At 42.5% G+C, this 21,200-nt stretch overlaps 1 protein-coding gene across 1 annotated transcript in view; it reads right to left on the bottom strand.

Moving 5' to 3' along the window:
- The window catches only part of LOC120065101 (A disintegrin and metalloproteinase with thrombospondin motifs 9-like), a 63,996-nt gene that overhangs the window by 31,433 nt on the left and 11,363 nt on the right, over nucleotides 1-21,200 (bottom strand). The window contains exons 16-25 of the mRNA XM_039015822.1: nucleotides 14,885-15,011; nucleotides 14,517-14,727; nucleotides 14,270-14,437; nucleotides 13,485-13,649; nucleotides 12,090-12,209; nucleotides 4,608-4,715; nucleotides 4,346-4,513; nucleotides 1,672-1,947; nucleotides 646-807; nucleotides 133-309 (exon numbers count right to left, since the gene is read on the bottom strand). Of these exons, the coding sequence (XP_038871750.1) occupies nucleotides 133-309; nucleotides 646-807; nucleotides 1,672-1,947; nucleotides 4,346-4,513; nucleotides 4,608-4,715; nucleotides 12,090-12,209; nucleotides 13,485-13,649; nucleotides 14,270-14,437; nucleotides 14,517-14,727; nucleotides 14,885-15,011 (1,682 nt within the window). The remainder of the gene's footprint in view (nucleotides 1-132; nucleotides 310-645; nucleotides 808-1,671; nucleotides 1,948-4,345; nucleotides 4,514-4,607; nucleotides 4,716-12,089; nucleotides 12,210-13,484; nucleotides 13,650-14,269; nucleotides 14,438-14,516; nucleotides 14,728-14,884; nucleotides 15,012-21,200) is intronic.

Below are 21,200 nucleotides of genomic sequence, written 5' to 3'. Positions count from 1 at the left end.
AAGTTTAATTCTTTGTTTGTTTTGCCTTGTCATGCTACACAGTTTAGTGGTGAAACTCTGTGTGTGGTGAAATGAGAGGACTGTTAAAAAAAGAGGGGGAAGAAAACAAAAGGGATATATTTACGAGCGTACCGAGCTCCATGGGTCTGTGCTCCAGTGGGGGTTAGACGGGCACGACTGAGTATTGCACTGCTCACGGTCGGGCGGTTTGTCAAGAATCTCACAGCTCAGATCGTTAAAGCGCTCTCCGTTGGGCCTTTGACACGCCACAAGCCGTGTCTTTATTCCTCCCCCACACGGCTTGGTACACTGCAGGACAGAGCAGAGGTAAGAAGGAGTGTGTAGACAAAGTCGGGACAGTTGATTCACGCCATTGTTTATCTAACGTACAGTATGTCATCCCCACCCAACATACACCTACCTATCTAGGACATCTAACCCCTAATTTCTAACCTTTAACCCGTCACCCCCAACACAACCCAGGAGGCACATGAAGACATACAGCCCAGCAATTTCAGAAGAATGGAATTCTAGAATAATAACCGCTGTCAGAACGCCAAGGTTCATAACGATGGGATGAAGTCATCAAAGTGCAACTAAACCCCGCAGTGTATCAGTGCTGTAGGGCGAATTGTGTTCTCTCACCTCTCCCCAGTTCCCATAGACCCACTGTGGACAGGGTCCGGACTCACAGGAGCGCTGCTCGATGGGTTTGGAGCGCTCCTCACAGTTGTTGACAGCATAACCATTCTCATCCTGGCAGACAACCACACGCCTCTGGAAGCCGCCCGCACACGTGCTCGAGCACTGACGTGACATGGAGGAGAACACCGTTTGAGACAGATGGATAACACACTCTCACACATACAGGTATGTGTGCACTAACTCAGAGACAAGCAAGTAGACATCCAAACACTAATACATGTACATGTACTCATCCATGCACATGTATGGCGCTCATCTATACACACATACCTCACTCAAACAATGGGTTACAACAAGAATACATTTACCAAGAAACAAAGTGTCACATACTTCAGACCTTTGCACATACACACATCAGCTACAATGAAACAAATGCACACACAAAGACCAACACACAATTTTTAAATATAAACGATAACACACTAACATACAGTATGTGCAAAAAGGCACCCATTGACAGACACGTATACAAAAGCACAAATACATCATTCTTGCAAGTGTCAGATTGACCTCAGAGACTATGTGCTTTAGGAAACTGGATGGATAATGCACTGCTATATTAAAACACATATCCTCTGGAAAAGGAAGGAAGAGATCCCAAAAATAGCCCTTGCTATTTCCTATGATCTTTTAAATAACACCAGCTATTTGGGGACACAGATTGCTGTGCAACTAACTGTAATAACCCCGTTTTGAATAACAGCTATACAATAGACTACTCACTGCCAAAACCATCAGCAAAAACTCATTGACTTCTTGGGTTAGGATACATGACGTTGTTACATCACAGACAGACAGCCTCATAAAGGTCAACATCAACACAAGACTGAGATAGTGCTCAGCTGTGCTGCCTTCCCACTTATACGATTGTAATGGAAGACCACTTAGGTTGTATGCATTAATGTAATGTTAAGGAACCTAGGACACCAAGATGATTGTAAATGGTGTCCAGTGTAAGAAACTCACCGCTCCCCAGGGTCCTGTTCTCCACTGGTGGGCCTGGGCTCGCCCTCCACCGCGCCCGTCGGCAGTCGTGGGCAGGTTATTGCGGGGGCCCCCGCTGGGTGAGGGGAGGGGCCGAGAGTCACTGGAGCGAGCAGCAGGGCACTGGGACATGGCACACTCCTGCTCTGTGGCCGGACGGTCATCAGCGTCACACTCCACTACGTCCACTATCTGATCACTGAAGTTCACACACACCACCTGGCGCGTGGTCTTCCCCTGCCCGCAGGATACAGAACACTGTGCACACACACACACACACACAGGCACAGACACACAGTAAGAAACAAAGCATATAAACACAAACAGAACTTGCTGCAGCAGCTTAGGTCAGTGTCTTGTCTCTTTAAACATGGCTGACCCCTGTTTTAAGATCTTCCTTAAAGAAAATGAAAGAGAGCTTCTACCAAAGACTCATGCTGCTCCAATTACGTCTGGCCAAGTGGAGTAAACTGGACTGTATCTATCTTGCATAAGACCTGGAATTATGCAACAACTGTCCACTGTACTGTACTGTACCATGCTACTGAGCCAGGGATTACACTGGCCAAGGGTTTACTGTCTAGGACTCAACAATGCTGCCTATTTCAAATAGGTGTGGATATTGCACAAGCATCTCCCAATCCGAAAAATGGTGTAGTTACTGCACTTTAAACAGGCCCTGTGTAGGCATATGCACAGGTTAAAACTACAACACTTAGGTTGCTTTTACAGTTAGGTCTTATAATGGTAGAACAGCCACTAAACTTCATGGCCTAACTGGGACATCCGCCATACCATAGCTATCACTCCCTCCATCAGGGTTCATTTCCGGTTCCATTCCATATCAAGAGCGTGTTAAGTGAACGTTTAGAGTCAGAGCGGTCTCTCTCTGTGGCTCTGTTTGCTGTGGCCTTGGGCTGAGCTGCTTCCTGCCTGCCTGCCTGGAGCCCACTGAGTTTCTCTGGAATAAATAAGCAGTCAGAGAGACCCTCCCTCCCACAGCCTGTATCTAGCTATCTGTGTGTGTGTGTCTATGTGTGAGTGAATGTGTGTATGTGTGTATTCGTGCGTGTGTGTGTTTGTGCGTGGTGGCCATAACTGCAGCATGGTGGGAGTATGACTAGTGCTCTCTGTCTGATGAGAAACATCTGCAAACAAGGACCCTAGCCCCTCTCTCCAGCCCCTTGTTCCTCACGCGTCCCACTATCCCCTTGCCAACCCTCCAAACACACCAAAGCCTGTTTCATCTCCTCCTCCCCTTGGACCAGAGAAACACACAATCACACAAAGTGATTATGAACAGTGGTCTGAAAGGTTCAAACCACAGCTAAACAAACCTGAGATATTATAATCCACTGAGCTGGCTAGAGATTTCATTGTGAAATACAACTTAATGAACAGTGCCGACAGAGCATAAAATGGTAGTCAGATTTCCCTCTCGAAGAGTTCACTATGGAATTGAAGGTTAAAGGCCCAGTGCAGTCAAAAACTTGATTTTGCTGTGTTTTATATATATTTCCACTCTATGAGGTTGGAATGATTAGTTAAATAAGAAATAAGAAAGAGAGTTCCAAACCTCTCTGCCAATAACAGCTAGATTTCAGTTTTCCCCTCCCCACTTACACTACATGACCAAAAGTATGTGGACACGTGCTCGTTGAACATCTCATTCCAAAAACATGGGCATTAATATGTAGGTGTTCGATTGGGTTGACGTCAGGGCTCTGTGCAGGCCAGTCAAGTTCTTCCACACCGATCTTGACAAACAATTTTTATATGGACCTTGCTTTGAGCACGGGGGCATTGTCATGCTGAAACAGGAAAGGGGCTCCCCAAACTGTTGCCGTAAAGTTGGAAGCACAGAATTGTCTAGAATGTCGTTGTATGGTGTAGCATTAAGATTTCCCTTCACTGGAACTAAGGGGCCTAGCTCCTCTACAAACCTTTACAGTTGGCAGAGTTCTCCTGGCATCCGCCAAACCCAGATTCATCCGTTGGACTACCAGATGGTGAAGTGTGATTCATCACTCCAGAGAACGCGTTTCCACTGCTCCACAGTCCAATGGCGGCGAGCTTTACACCACTCCAGCCGATGGAAACCCATTTCATGAAGCTCCCAACGAACAGTTCTTGTGCTGACGCTGCTTCCAGATGCAGTTTGGAAATCGGTAGTGAGTGTTGCAACCGAGTACAGACGAGCTCTTCAGTAAGGCCATTCTACTGCCAATGTTTGTCTATGGAGATTGCATGGCTGTGTGCTCAATTTTATACACCTGTCAGACATGGGTGTGGTTGAAATAGCCGAATCCACTCATTTGAAGGGGTGTCCACATACTTTTGTATATATATTGTAGACCACTCCCAGACAGTCCTAGCAGAATTCTTGCTTGAGAATTTGCTCTGTGCTAAAAAGCAATTATTATAATATTTTGACCATTTTAATTGAAAACAATCACGGTAAGGTACATAGTTGTTACTCAGAAATGATTTGATATTGAGATAAAAACGGCTGCATTGGAACTTTAAAGAGATTAGTAATGGATATATGGATTTTATATCCTTAGCCACAAGACCCTGTAGTAATTACAAATATTTTAAGTGTACATGGTAAATGCATTAAACATTGGTGGTTGATTGAACGAAAGTAGTTACTTACAGATGTCCATTCAAGGACCTTCCACTGTCCGCAGGCCACTACAGAGCACACCTCCCTGGCCGGGGGCTTGGCCAGGTGGGAGCAGGCAGAATCCTCCGCAACCCCACCCTGGTTGTCACGGCAACTGACATAGCGCATCCGGGTCCCTTTGCCGCAGGTGGCGCTACACTGTGGTGGAGATGGAGGCAATTAGTACAATTGTAGTACAATACAGTAGTATGTTATTGCTTCATTGAGTGGTGGAGTAACTGATAGAACCAACCTGTGTCCAGGAGCCGAACCTCCACTGGGTTTTGTGTGGGAGGTGGGAGGGCACTTTGGTCCCCGGGGGAACCGGGTGGCTGATGGGACACTGGGTCAGTTCACAATCCTACAGGGACAACCATACACATTCATTAAACCAATTACAGTGACAGAAACACATCTACTTACTGTGCAGCTCTGACAGGAGTGTACCCATCATCAGACTAAAAGTAACAGTGTTACTCTGACGGATCCCAGAAATACACAGTGTTAAACCCCTCCATCTGAATAACCTGATGCCTGTCATAACGTGTCACAGTGGAGAGGTATCCCAGTCTCCAATGCCAACACTGGCGTGTTACTGGGCTCCTCCTTCTTCAGCCATGCTCTCCTCCCCAGAGCAATCTCATGACCTTTGACCCCCTAGTTCTGGGTTGAGCAGAGAGGTGAGCAGAGATGGGCCTAACTTAGGTATAGTTGTGTTACAGAGGGCTCCACATTCCATACTCATCCTCTGAGTGGAAATAAACAGGACACTGGCAGCCAGGCAGGCTGGAGAACACAGCCTCCGCAGCCTTACACTAACACAGTTAAATACATTGTAAAACATGGTGGTGGGGGTGGAAGTGGTGGGAATAATAAGAGAAAGAATGAAGGAGGCAACCAAGACCTGTCTATGACTGTGGGTGTGTGTTGATGTATGTGCATCTTTATATAAATAAAGGGGCACCATTTCAAAATGGTTAGATATACATTTAAATATGATTTTCTTGCAGCTTCCCATGTGTAGTTACAGGAATAAAAGTATAGATAGGCACAATGAGACCATAATTCCACCTAGCAACAACAAAACATCGTTCAAAATACACTGCCTGTTTCTTTGTCATGCCTAGTTGCCAGGTCTTTTGGTGCTTTGGTTAAATTCTCTATCATTTAAAGCCATGCCAAACATTCCTGGACAACGAAAAGATAAACAACAGCATTTCTATATGTTTTAATAGTGAATATAATAATATAATATAATGAAATAATAATAATACAATGGGTTTTGTCAACAAAATCATTGACAATAATAATAACCAATAATGAAATCATTATAATCAGTAAACTCTTCAAACATTGTGTGTGTGTGTGTGTGTGTGTGTGTGTGTGTGTGTGTGTGTGTGTGTGTGTGTGTGTGTGTGTGTGTGTGTGTGAGCGTGTGCGTGAGAGCGCGTGACTGTGAGTGTGCGAGTGTGCGTGTGAGTGTGAGTGTGTGTGTGTGTGTGTGTGAGTGTGCGTGTGTGCGTGAGAGCGCGTGAGTGTGAGTGTGCGAGTGTGCGTGTGAGTGTGAGTGTGTGTGTGTGTGTGAGTGTGCGTGTGTGCGTGAGAGCGCGTGAGTGTGAGTGTGCGAGTGTGCGTGTGAGTGTGAGTGAGCGTGTGCGTGAGAGCGCGTGAGTGTGAGTGTGCAAGTGTGCGTGTGAGTGTGAGTGTGTGTGTGTGTGTGAGTGTGCGTGTGTGCGTGAGAGCGCGTGAGTGTGCGAGTGTGCGTGTGAGTGTGAGTGTGTGTGTGAGTGTGAGTGTGCGAGTGTGTGTGTGTGTGTGTGTGTGTGAGAGTGTGACAGTGTGTGGGTCTGTGTCTGAAAACTATTATTTCTTCCTCTGTCTTTGTTTCCTCCACTCCTTGCCTCTCCTTGAAAGTGCATTGCAGCCGGAGGGGAGGAACCTTCACTCCTCTCCCCCAGTGTGCTTTGAGAAGGAGGTGAGGAATGGGGTAAACAAGGGGAGAATCTCAATTGCATTTCCTTGATTGCTCACGTCCTCTCTCCTCACCTCCTTCTCAAAACCAATTGGATAAGAAGGTGAGAGGGGAAGGACCTCTGAGACGAAGAGAGGAGGAGCGAGAATGCAATGAATCAAGAAAATGCAATTGAGATTCTCCCAATGACAGAGGAAGCATGTATTTGACAGCTATTAAAGCCCCCATGCAGTCTTTGTAATTGTATTTTTAAATCATCACTGTATGTCTAATAAATCACTGTGTTTATTTAATGAAAATAACTCCAAAGTATTTTTCATTTATTTCCCTGAGCCTCCTTTGGTCCTTGAAATGCTCAGATTGATCATGTGGGCGTTAGGAAACAAATGTGAAGATATTTACATACACAGCCCTGATTGGCTGATAGGATGGTCTAGAGCCCACCCCCTTTCCCAGATGAACAGTCATTGGTCTATGATAATCATATCACATTATGACGTCATGATGTGGGCCAAAAGTTCCATCCCACCTGAACAGAAATTCCAGACATTTTTTTCAAACAGCTCTTACACAATAAGGGCATTATTATAATTTTCACAATTTCAGAGTTATATTTCGACCTCATAGTAGGGCCCGGGACGATGCCAATATCACGATACTCATTAGTATCGTGCCAAAGAAACAAAACACTTAGCGGATTTAACTTCTTTCGGAAAACACCCCTAATGTTGGATACAAACACCATTATGTTGTCATCCAGAGTCACATGCATTTATTTTCCAAGCTATACAGTAGCACACAATATTTTACATACAGCAGGTTTTTAAAGGACCAAAGAGTTTGGTCTGCTTTGTGTTAAAATGTTTGCCATGGAAAAAATATTGCAATACTGATATCGTTCCAGCCCTACCTCATAGTGTGTGTGGAAATCTCATTAAAAAACAGACCAAAATCTTGTTTTTTAAATGCACTGCCTCTTTAACATTTTTAGACAGTTCCAGGCTGACTGACTGACTGCTCGACCATAATACCCATGGAACAACCCCTAGAAACAACCCCTAGCCCCTACTGCCCAGAGTCTAGACACTTCTGGAGATCTGAGAGGGATTGATTGGTGGCGACATGGTGAGAGCTCCACCTTACCCTCTGAAAGGCTTGGTGGAAATTTGGCGGTATTGCTTACACCTGTCCAATCCTCTCAGATCTCCACAAGTGTCTAGGATAGGGGCTGCTTCTGGACAGGACCCCACAACTCTCCGGACGTGTGGTGGACCACCAGCACGACTCAAGGCATTGGTTGGATGTTTCATTCCATTGCTATTCACACCCACGGCACCCTACCAGGCAGATCAGACAGTTCTGGGTAGCTGAACACAGTCTCCACCATTCACACCCGTACTTAATTCCAGCTAGTTAGATGTGCAACCACTGACTAACTATAGCTACAGTAGGGCCGTATCTCTAGTCTAGCAATAGATAATGTTGTTCATATATGTGGGAAGTAGGGTTGCTGGGGTGCTACAGCACCCCATGAAAAATCGGAATAAAAAACATATATTACTAAAATGTTGTCGATTTATGGGGGACATTTTTTACCTTCACAAAAGTAGTGCACCGGGCCTTTACTAGCCCTGTATTATCAGACCGATATAGCCGTCTGTTGCGCAGGCAAATATTATAACATTTTTGTAAATTACATTTTTTCACAAAAGTAGTGCACTGGGCCTTTACTAGTCCTGTATTAGCGCACCAATATAGTCATCTGTAGCATGGGCAAAACAGTTGGAAGGGTGAAGTCCTACTTTGAAAGGACAGGAAGTGTTGGCTGTGCACTTAACCAATGACAGGCATTCCATATTTAACCCCATCTACATGTGAAAATGGAAATGTGAAGTATTTTTGGGGGTTTCATATGCAAAAATGAAAAACAAGCCATTTTTCTTCTTCTATTTCTAGTCAAGAACGGCTAAACAAGACATTTTCAATTTTCCGATTGCACCATTTTTACTCGGAAAACAACGATCAAACAGTGGCTCAAACAGTGAGCCACTTGGCAGTCAAGGGAAGCCAGGCTTCCCCAAAAAATGTACCAAGAAAAAAAGAAACAAAATAATGTATCTTTCGTCTCTGTTTCCAAAATTTCCTTCAATTCACAACAGGCTGAATGTATCTCACCGGAGAAAGAATCCGTGAACAAAACAGTGCTCCTCTGTCTCAGTATGTGTAGCCCACACAAGGTAAGCCAGCGAGCATTTGGCCTCCCTTGAGTATTTAAAAAAAATAATAATAATAACCAATCAGCATTGCGCTAAACTGAACAAGTTCAGCTATGAATGGTGCTAGCACACCAAAACAAAGTGTCAAGGGAAGACAGTTTGGATTTGGTTTCACACCAATCACATCATAAGCCAAACGTCATTGAATTGTTGCATCTCATTATGCTGTTGTCCATCGGTGGGTAGCTAGCTTGCTAAAATTGTCCCTTTCCTAAATTAGCCATGGATGGAGATAGGGATTTGGACTTAATACTTTTTAATAAGTTTTACTTAATTCTCTGTACTGGCCAATGATTATAATGGTGATTGTGATCCAACCATAAATGAATACATTGTGCCCCTGGCCTGAGAGGATGGAAGTTCAATATGTAGCTAGATGTTATAGGCTAATGTTAACTAGCTGGCCTGGCGCAAGTTAGGCTAGCGCGCAAGCATTTTAGCCAGGTAGACTAGGACAACAAAAACTTAAAGCACGTACTGCATGGCAGAGTCATAGACCGTTTAGGCAACATGAAAGAGGAGGATGACATTGGCGTTTCTCTACAATTAGGGTGAGTCAACACATTTTCTTCTACTTGCAAGCATGCACGTACGCACACACACACACATAGAAATCAGTGCCAGGTAAAGCCACATAATATTACATTTACGTTTATTGGACTAAATTGTTTTTGGTATCTTTTAGTTGTCACTGTATTAGACTAAGCATAGGTGATTAGATAATGTTGAAATGTTACCTATCGAAATGGTGCTGGATCAGTGGAAGCGGCACCTGTTTTCTTTGTGACTTGTGGAAACTCTCTGTGGTTCTAAATCAATAGGTGTTTAGTAGTCCGAAAATGTCAGGAACATTAACTTGCTTGACCATGCTGTTGGTCATGTAACATGCAATACGCTTTGTGGACTCCACAGGACAGATGCTGCTCTCCAGTTTTGTGATGAAACAAAGGTGTGGTTGAATTTATTCTGCCACTGTGTCTTCTTATTGTCTCGGCCTTTAGGCATATATATCACAGTGTCAAGGAATATGAACTATGCGTTGTTTGCTTATAGAGCAAACTACGCAACTATGACAAAACACAGGTTGTAATATGGCTTTTATAGGGGGGCCTTGGGTTCCCCGGTGATTTTACACACGCACCGCTACTGCGATCAAAACGTACACGGACCGTATGTAATCTTACCTCAGGAATGTTGACATAATGTTGTCCACGACATAGGCTAATTAACTTGACCGCCACAGCAATATAGACACCATCATGTTCTGTCAATTCTCCAGATCAACGTTAATTTCTGCACTTGGGCTGTTGTTCAATCGCATGCTGTATCACACCAGCTTTTAATAACTTCACAATCCTTTCCTGAATCAGCTGATAATTTCCCCACGTAACTTAACAGCTAGACATCAAATGCGCATAACAACTATAATTATTGAAGAACCCTACTAATGACAGTATCGATTTCTGTTTGATTATTCTTGTTCAAGTTACTCTTTCTGTTAGACGCATTCGATTTTGCAAGCCATCCATTATTTGGGATATGTGTGTCCATGAAAACTGTTATCACACCACAACATAGGGAGATACGAAATGCTATGAGGTTACAGTACACTTCCAAGATCTCATTACAAAAAAAAGAGTCTGACAGCAACATCCAGGAATTTTACAGGATCATGTTCAATGTGTAAGTCAATTGTTAAATTCTTAGTATATGATATAACGAGAAACAGAAGTATCATAAATGTAAGGAAGGAAAGGTAGTATTTTATGTCACATGATTTTTGCCAAATCTGTAAAGAGTTTAAATATAGACTTTGATTCAACTCGTTAATTATATTGAATGTATTTATGTTCCACCCTTTATATCTTAATGTATTCACAATTATTATAAATGACTTTGCAACAGCTCCAAACAGTCCACTTCAAGAATCGATCACTAGTACCCTAGTTTATAGAAAGACCCATGTTGTGTACCCGTCTGCGGGTAGGTGTGTATGAGGCAAGTGTTCAGTCATCGTTGTGTATTTTTTTGTTTTTCTCCCCTCCTTCTCACTGGTCAACTGAGGTAGAGACAGGCGTCCTGAAACATAAGCTCCATTCTGTCGTCTTTCCCCCTTTTCCAGCCCCAGAGTGGTTTAGGGTGTGCGGCCTCGGAGCTGACTTCACGGATGACTGGCTGGAATCACAGGGAGATGAAGTGACTGGTTCAGGGTCACTGGGCATGATGGCTGAGTCGGGAATTAATGCCTGGACCAGGGGGGCCTCCCTGTGACCGGAGGCCCACCCCACCCCTCCACACCCCATCACAACCCACCCCTCCACACCCCACCCAACCATGACCCGCCCGCCATGCCCCAGGAAAACGGTCCATCCTACCTTCCCACTATTAGCATGAAGAAGAAAGAAGCAGGCCCATATAAACTAAATTGATGCACGGAGAGGTTCATAAAAGTAGAGGCTCATGAAATGTGTGACGATTACTCCGCAACTGTTTGTGTTCACCATCTATGTCTTGGTCATGACACTTCAACAGAGCGGGAATTGTCTTACTGAAGAGGTTTTTCAGATAGGTTCACATAAGGTGTTAACAGACAGACATTAAGGTGGGAAACTATACTATTACACTACACTACAAGACTCTTTACAGACAAACGATACCCCTAGCAGACTGTAGGTTTGATTTACATAACCAAGGTGAGGACATTTTCCACAAATAATCCAGGAATGTTTTGCCCCATCACCAGTCCTGCCCCATGGCCTACTGTTACTGCAAAATCTTTCTGTTTCTGGGGTTAGAGCCAGCTCCCACTCCCCCTCCATCACCCATCCCCAGACCCCCTCCTGTTCCTTGACAGGAACCTGCCGTGGACAGGCCCTCTTTCCTCCTCCCTCATGCTTGGTAAGGGGATGGACTGCTGGAGGGAGACAATCCCAGCTATGTGTCTCCGTCTGGGGGTAAGAGCCAGCACAGCCCCCCTCTAACCCCTGTCTAGACAACAAGGCCTTATTGAGTCCAGGTGGTAATGGACTGGGTGTAGGACTTCCTTCCTACCTCACAGTGTGCCATTGACTGTACCTGTGTCTCAGCCTGCACGGGGAACCCCCCTTTCCTCACTATAGAATTGAACACCATTCTACAACTGGAGGGGATAGGGCAAGTCACATGGTCAGCTCACAACCAAGCATTCGAGTAGTGTGTCAGGAGCGGGTTAGGGTCTTGTGTGGTCTACTGAGTCTGACAGTCAAGCCCTGGGTGGCCTAATACTGAGAAAATTGCATGTAGGCCTCCCTAAAAGTTATATTCTCACAAATATCACTTGAAAACTGAGTAATATCCAAGGGCTGTATATAAAAGCATTTTCACAAAATGAGAAGGAATCCACACCATTGCTTTCACTTATCGCGTGTCAATTGTCCAGATCAGTGCAGAGGAGATGAGGGGAAGTTCTAGAGATGTTGAGATGGGTCTTAGTGGACTGTGTCCTTACCTGAGTGTCAGTGGGCCGTGTGGCAGCGTTACATTCAGTGTCGTCCATGACGGACCCGTATGACCCCACAACGCACTTCACCGCTCGCATCTGGTAGCCGGGTCCACACGAGGTAGTGCACTGAGTCCACCAAAGAGAGAGTAAGAGAAAAGAGAGATATAAAGAATGAGAGCAATGGAGAGAAAGATAGAGAGGGAGAAAGAGAACGTCAGAGAAGGACAAAAACAAGCCAACGTAGCAAATCTCCCCAAAAATGAGTAACTGAATAGAAAAGAAGTGCACTCCCTGACGAGCCTGGTCAGACTAGTGCCAGCAGATAACAGCCTTCAGGATCATAATGCATGAGTAATTCATCTACTTTCCACTTCTTTTTTCCACTGTAGCCAAGTCAGTGGGTACACACCACACTCTCTTCTACCTCACTGACTCCAATGAAATGAGGTCAAACTTGTGTGGCAGCAACTTCAGCTAAGATTCCACGCGCTTCATTAAACAGCTTCAAATGTACATTTAACATGATTGCCTATGCCATGGTATAGGAACACCTAATCTCCATCACACGTTTAGGCTTACAGGCAGTTTGCACACACAAGCTGTGTTAAGATGAAGTGCCCAGTTTTGATTTGCAAAACGTTGCGACACCTTGCTACAGAGAATTTTTTTGTTTGCGTCCTGAGAGATATAAACTGGCAATGCATTAGCAAGCATAAATATAGGGGAGTATGTCTACACAGATTGTGTACAGATTGTATATGTTTATTTTGGCACGGTCAGCAATGTGCCTAAACAGCAGAGTAAATGGGGGATAGACTAAATGAGTGGCTTATCTTTCTCCTGTCATTGTTCTACATCTGGAATAGTGGAGGCTGCTGAGGGGAGGACGGCTCATAATAATGGCTGGAACGGAGCAAATGGAATGGCATCAAACACATGGAAACCATGTGTTTGATGTATTGAATGCTATTCCACTGATTCTGCTCCAGCCATTACCACAAGCCCGTCCTCCCCAAATAAACCAACCTCCTGTGATCTGAAGAAAGTTCATAGGAGATTTTTTTTTTAAAATCACATTAGGCTCTGTATAGCCTCATGGACACATAACTAAAACTCTGAAGCAAAATGGGTTATTATGATAGATTGTATAAATAGCTGCTTCATTGGGTCATATTCTAATATTAGAAACAGTTGGACACAGTTGGAATGACACATAATAAGTTCAGATAATCGTTAGCTGTTACAAGACACAACACTATAGTCTTTGAGGAACAGGGGGTGACTGGAAGCCACAGATGTCACCTGAAACACAGTGTGTGCCACTTGGCAAACAGATCATAATATTACCTGCCACAAAACATGTCACTACTGTATGTCAACTGTACAACACGCGTGACTCACCTGTCCCCATGGTCCGACCTGCCACGAAGCACAATCCTGCTGCTGACACGTCTGGACTGACTCAGGCTTGGACATAGAGTCACAGAAGCGGTCGTCCAATCGGTCCTCCGCAAACTGGCACCATGTCTGCCGATGCTTGTACCCTTTCCCACACGTCACCAGGCACTGCAACAACAGTCAACGTGCACAATGAGAAACAGGGGCACATAGATTGACATGTACAGTAGGCTAGCTATGTGTGTACAGTGTTTGTTTGTGTAGGCGCACTCAAAGCCTTTTGAACTGCTGGACAGAACATGTAAACTATACAATAAAGCTAGTTACTACCCCACAAACACTGGTACAGTAGTGCACCGTACATGGCAAGACATACCTATGAAACTCATTATCAACATTAGGATTTTCCTTTGACCAACTTTCCTGGCACCCAGTTATTTTTAATACTTCCTCTTTATATTATAGGAGTAGAATTCCTTAGTCAAACTAATTCAAGATTATTCCCATAATTCTGTCCTACAAATGTTATTTTTACACTATGTCTGCTGTCAGGTGTAGAATCAGAACCCTGATTTGGCTGCAAACTGGTCGTAGTGTAAAAAGGCCATCTGGGTTCAAAATTCCTCAATTTGCTTCAAATGCTAAGCAACATTGCCAAAGCGTAGTCCAAACATTCTCCATAGAACTGACCTCAGACCAGTCTCCGGTCTGATTACCTTCAAATGATTAGCTTCAAATGCTAAGCAACATTCCCAAAGCGTAGTCCAAACATTCTCCATAAAACTGACCTCAGACCAGTCTCCGGTCTTCCACGCAGGACATAGGAACTCATTGCAGTTCTGGACGGTGGTCAGCTTGTCTCTCTGGCTGCACTTGCTCTCATCACTTCCCGCCTCAGAAGACTTTCCACACACAGCCGCACGACGCCGCGACCCTCCTCCACAGCTCTTGGAACACTGCAACACATGCACACACGTATTAAACCTTTTCCTTCTCTTTTTATAAATCCCTTAAAACTATAACAGGCGTTCTCACCTCTGACCAAGATGAGTACTCCCATCCTCCTGGGTTACAGTCTCCATGGCAACTCTCCTTGTCGTCAGGTTTGCGTTGACTGCTGCAGTAACGCTCGTCAACCTTCTGGGTCTTTCCATCGGCACGGCTGAGTTTGGCACAGTAGATCTCCAGCGTACGATATCCCACTCCACATGGGACTGTACACTCGCTCTTCCTCGCCACATGCCACCTACACAGACAGGAAAGATCATAGGTGAAAGACGCTGACAGGATAAAACTGAACTTTGTATCAAACAGCATACATATCACAGATATAAAGACTGAGAGTGATCAAGAAAATCTGCAATATTGACAGATAAAGCGATTGAGAGTGGTTTAGGCAGTACCTGATTTCACAGTCTGCGTTGCAGGGTTCTGTGACCATGGCTGGTCTTGCGGCCCCATGGCACCTCTGGTCTGAGACCACCACACGGTCCGACTCTCTACTACACAGGATCTTCCTCTTACGCTCTCCTGATGGGGTGGGAGAGAGGGTTTAGTTCCTTGGTCATGGTCCTGCTGCTTTTAGTTTCTCCCAGTACCTGGCATTGAATCAATAAATCGATTGGCTAGAAAGTCCACGCAAGCTTGAATTCTTTGGAGTCTAAATCAGACACTTGTCAAAAGGCAAGAAGGAAAACCAGCAGGAGTGTGTGCCTCCAGGAATCGTGTGGTTTAAATCATAGCAAAATCATTTTTATTAAAAAAAATAATTCTAAGAAACATCACTCTTCCTTCTGTTCTCAATTTTTATAACCAAGCATTATGAGCTGTAAATCAGTAAAACTGGCAGTAAATCCCCATAGATAAATAGATATGTATTAGTGAAGAAATACACTGCAGGCTCTATTCAGGTTCAGCAATTTACCTGTCTGACATCAGCTTACTTGCCCTGAGGTGGGATGGTGGGAATATTTGAGGTGTGTCTTTAAAACTAGCACAAGTGAAATTTTCATTCAGTGATTTAAGACTCACAAAAAGCAGGTCTTAACGGTAATGTGGATGATTATGCCATTGATTTTGACAGCGGAAGCGCAGCCTATCCAGCCGTGGCGGACAGTGACCATATGCTCATGGAACAAGAGATATGTGCTTTTCCCCGCATAGGTATTTCATTTGGAACAATAAGGATATTTTGATAGAAACAAGTCTTAATTTTTTAACAACTGGTTTAATAATCATATGCTGCTGGTGAGTCAACTTTTTAATGAAGAAGGATTGTTACTCAATTATGAGGATTTTTTTTTATCTCGTTACAATATCCTTGTTACACTTAGAGAGTTCGCCATAGTCTTTGATGCTATTCCATCTGGAACTTTCATGTTGTTTAGAGGTGTAACCAGAATCATTACCTGAAGAAACTCAAAAAACACATTAACATTAACAGTACTGTCACGCCCTGGCCTTAGTATTCTTTGTTTTCTTTATGTTTTTTAGTTAGGTCAGGGTGTGACATGGGGAATGTATGTGTTTTTGTAGTGTCTAGGGGTGTTGTATGTGTATGGGGCAGTGTCTAGTGTAGTTGTCTAGTTATGTCTATGGCTGCCTAGATTGGTTCTCAATTAGAGGCCGCTGTGGTTCATTGTCTCTGATTGAGAGCCATATTTAAGGCAGTCATAGGCATGGGGGTTTTGTGGGTAATTGTCTATGTTGTACGTTTGTAGCTTGTGTGTGCACTTACGTTTATAGCTTCACGATCGTTTGTTGTTTTGTTTCCTTTTGTTATAGTGTTCGTTGCGTGTTTTTCCCTTCTCGAAATAAAAGAGAATGTATTTTGCACACGCTGCGCCTTGGTCCTCTCTCTCACCCATAGACGATCGTGACAAGTACTTTTTGTGTTGAGCATCCAGACACAGTTTTACAATTATTTTGGCATTGTCAACATGTAAAGAAATTATGGCAAGATATTCATAGTTTTATAATTGTTAATATTCTTGATGACTTTTGTTTTTTTTATGGGAGAATGTGCTGCTCGGTTTCCTTAACTATAATAAGGATAAAGAAAACAAATTTTACCTCATAAATCTAATTGAGCTAATGGAAAAATGTAATATTCATAAATGTAAATTCACAAATAAAAAAAACACTCTTCCATGTTTTCTATAAGGAATTTGAGCAATACCTTAAGAGCATTGTACATTCTTCTAATAAGAAAGCTGTTAAAAAAAGCAATACATGTGTATCTTTTAAGGTCTTTGTATAATCTAAAATTTAGCATATGTTATTGTCTGTTTGTATACTTGTATGTATACTGTTTTTTTTTCTACAATAAAACTGTTTTAAATTAAAAATTAAAAAATTAAAATTGAAAATGATTTTCTCTTAAATATGTTGTAATATAATGTTTTTTTCTCCATTTCGTTTAATTTAATTTAAAACCAAGCATAACCATGGGGCTGCTTTTTTTCTCCTGCCCTATCCATTCACCAAGTAGCCAAGACTATCAATAAAGGGTTTGGTTCAAGAGATAGCTTTTTAATAAATCTTTATCACCAAAGCTTTATTAAAAGGTCAATTTGGGAGCAGCAAAACAGTAAGCGGACATCCCCTTTTAATCTATGTATTGTAGGCTACATTATTTTAGCCAGCTCTTGGAGCAAGAGATGATGCCAGTGACCCTCGTTTTTAGAAACGTTTAAGTTATTTTCCTGTAACAATTTCTTGTTTTTCGTTTCATTAGATTAAAAACCAAGCCCTCAGTAGGCTACCCTTAGACTACTATAATGAATGGTTCAACAACAATGAGTTGGATATCTCTCTTATCCTGGCCATGCATAAGCCAAGTAGCCCATCCATAAAATGTTTCTAAATGGTCTACTGGTGAAACTTTTGTCGTTTTGCTTTTGCATTATTCACAATTCACATAGGCCTACCTGCATACACCATTTCACTGATATCCATCCCCATTTCCAGAGTGCCTCTTGTCCAGTTACCAAAAATGCACTCCTCTTTTCTTATTCAAATGATTTAGTCCTATAATGCCATATCAATGATGGATAAGCCTATATTTTGCTTATTGCAAATGTGCCTCACACATAGTCTACAATACATTTTAAAGGGAGCCTAGTGTTCTTTATTTCAGAAGAAGTGTCATGCGTAAAGACACGCATGTATGGGTCATTCCACGAAATGAGTGATATTTTCAGTAGAAATTGTGCACCAATATAGTATTTTAAAAGCCTGTTATATTAAATAAAGTGCCCTTATAATATACACCAGATGGAAAATTAAATACATCTGTTTTTTTATATGAATAATGACTTGCTAAAGTGCCACAATTCAGCATTTTGACATGTCCCTCTGAGCACCCTCTGTGACTTAACCACAACATTTCTCAAAGTTTTCACCATCATTGTAAAGCCCTAGTTATTATGTTGCTTTGACAAAGTCATTTGTGGCGATTGTTATTCATTTATTTAATGTGATTAGTGATTCATAAAAACATTTATGAATTTTTTTCCCACTCATTTTAAGGTCAACCCTGTTATGCAAACTGAACTCTCATTTTAATATGGTAAAACTATTCCTTTTAATAAAATAAAAAAACTAAAATAAACATTATAGTCAAACCCTAGTGTAAAAGCAGGTGAGCTAGTTCTAATCTTTTTTGACATTTTCGGATGTTTGTGGTGGAAAATTGAGCGGGTCAAGCATAATATGTCAATCCTGTGACCCACATAATATGTCAATCCTGTGATAGACAGAGTAGAAATGTTTAAACAATTTCAATGTTTTTTTGTCAAGCTTGAATTTAATTGACCTTCTCTGTTGGCACACAACAAGCTTCCATTCTCCCTGTAACAGGGGTATTTATGGCTGCTTTAAGATGAAATCGTCAACCCTTACGGTCAACCCTGTAATGGTCAACCCTGTTACTTTACTTGGCACTTACTATCGTAATTTTGCTTATTTAACCTCTTGAGATGGGAAAATACGTTTTTTTATTAAGTTGAACATGTGCTCTTTATGACAGAATGTTTAAATTAGGTTAATAAATCACCAAGTTACACTACTCAAAAGGCACCCAATTGGTGGAACGACCTGTATAGGCCTATAGGTTAAGCAAGTACAACAATGTTGACTGCAAAAACTGTATTTTCCTGTTGCTATTATTCATTACTGTAGCCTATGCTATTTAATAAACGGACTAGGAGGAGAATTTTGCTGTGCTCCCCAGCCGAATTGAAGTTGATGGCAATGCAAAGACGGTCAATAACCTACACAACTTGATAACCGCTTGCAGTATTAAGCCATGGAACACGTTGATTGGCCAGTGAATGATCAAGCCCTCCGCCAAACTACAATTTATTTATTCATCAAAACCCAGCGCTTTCACGCCACCACCAGCTATTGCGCCCATAATTCCCACTGTAACAATAGCACAAATATTTCTTACACACGCCCAGACCTATAGCGCTACCACCAGTGCTAAGATTTACCATTGCGTTAGGTTGTTAAAATAGAGCCCTACATCTTCAAAGATTATATTCTAAAGTTATTTTTTACATTTCATTCTATTGCTAATGGTTTGCTAATGGTTGTTCATATTGCTAATGTTTTCAAGCATATTCCTAACGCGAAACATGTCCCAGTGTTGGTAGAGAAAAAGTCACATGCGAGTAGAAATGTATCATTGTTTAATTAGAAGATAAGATACATTTGTATCGCCAATCTGTACTCTCCACGGCAGATTGTTTTGTGGACTGATTTGGAGAGCACGCCGACCGGTCACATGCGCATTGTTATCCATCATAGTTATCCATCATAGTTATCCATCAAAGCTTTCCATCATTGTTATCCATCATAGTTATCCATCATAGTTGTCCATTACAATGTTCTATGTTGAGGGAGGTTTTCCGAATATCTATATTCATTGAACATTAATGTGAGATTTTGTCCTCATATGATGAAATGTATTATGGATTGGTCATTAATATGATAACTATTGAGAAGTACTAATTGTGAAGGGAATTATTAGGCTAATGTTAATTGATTAAATACTTGTTTAGATGCTTTTGGGATTATCCCAGTGTTAGGGGTTGGGCTTTAAACCTGTTCAGATGCCCATTTTCAAGAGAGGGCAAGATCTCTGATTGCGAGAGCTAGAGAAAATGGCGGAAGTGGATACCGAGTTTGAATCTGATGGCGCTAGCAAAGATGAGATTAAGAATGAAGGTGATGACGATACTGGATGGACTACAGTCGATAATGGACGGATAAAGAGCGCTAAAATCACAGTTAAAACGCTGTCTAGTAAGCCTACTGCTTCTAGCACAACTACTTCACAGTTTGTAGTAGGAGTGCAGTTTGAGGATAAGAAGACGTATCTGGGAGATCCGTTTTATGTTGCCAAGATATTGAAGAAAGTGTACTGTGGAATCCGTTAGGGTGAACAGAAGTGGAATTTCGTAGATTTTTGTATGTCGGGAGAACAAAAGAAGTGGGCGTTGCGCCTTAGCAGATTCAAGAAGAAAGAGGTGACTGCCTTCGATTTTCGGAGCAGGGCACCAATCAAGGGCGTGATTTCTGGATTCTATGTAGAAGTTAGGGCTAAGAAGATCACAATGAAAATTCCTGGAACAGTTGGTGCTCGGTTATTGATGCGTTCAATGGAAATGTCCTGTAAGGGTGAAGGAGGCAGAGATTGCTAGGTTAAAAGCTGTTCAACGTGTCTCCTAAGCAGAGGCTGCGAGAAAAGTTAAAGAATGTTCTAGTGGTTCGGTTGCCATGGAGACACCAAAGTTCAGTGCTGTGGGTTCCATTCGCAAGGTGCAGGATCCAGATACCCTTGTCGTGAAGAAAGTTGATATTTTGTAATTTATTGCTATGGTGATAAACTGCACTGCAGGAGTGGCTAAGAACTCAAGAAAGATCAATATCAGCTTATCTGCAGCTGAACGCTTTTTGGGAATGAAGGATGAAACAGGTGAGGAGCTGCATGGCATACTGAATGGAGCAGCAGTTCCATCCTCCAGATCTGAGTAGTGCTCTGAGTGAATTTTGAAGGACTGAGTTTTTTTTGTTTTGGATTTCCCCCCTTTTTTATTTCCCGCATCCAGTAGTGGGCGGCAATACAACATTTCAGGTGTATACTGCCCTAAAACACTACAGAAGAAGAAGAAGAATTTTCAAGAATGCATAGGCTGGACTGACATGTTGTCCCAGACTCTGCTAAACTCAGCTGTGTGAGGAATTATTGACGCTTTGTCAAAGTTAAAGGTGATCTGTCTTGTTTGAAGGTGATCCTTTGTAGCTCAGTTGGTAAAGCATGGCGCTTGTAATGCCAGGGTAGTGGGTTTGATTCCCGGGACCACCCATACATACAATGTAAGTCGCTTTGGATAAAAGTGTCTGCTAAATGGCATTTCTTATTATTATTCTGTCTTAGAAGGCAAATTTAGATTCAGTATATTGACTCTATACGTCTGTAAATCAGTGGCCATTAACATCCTGTCAATAATAATACTGTAGATCCAGCTCACCTTCTACATCTGTTAACTAATACCACCATTTTGCTCCTGAATTCCATCTGACTCCTGATGCTTCCCACCGCCCTGACAACACTGTATGGTCCACTATTCTCCAGTATTTCATGAGAAATTCTTAGTACATGGTTGCAGGAGCCTTGGAGCCAATATTGGACTTAATAGTGGTCAGATACAA

The sequence above is a fragment of the Salvelinus namaycush genome, chromosome 20 (genome assembly GCF_016432855.1).
Source record: "Salvelinus namaycush isolate Seneca chromosome 20, SaNama_1.0, whole genome shotgun sequence".
NCBI lineage: Eukaryota > Metazoa > Chordata > Actinopteri > Salmoniformes > Salmonidae > Salvelinus > Salvelinus namaycush.
Note: the sequence above shows the minus strand (reverse complement) of the source record. Positions and strands in the feature narration are given on the sequence as shown.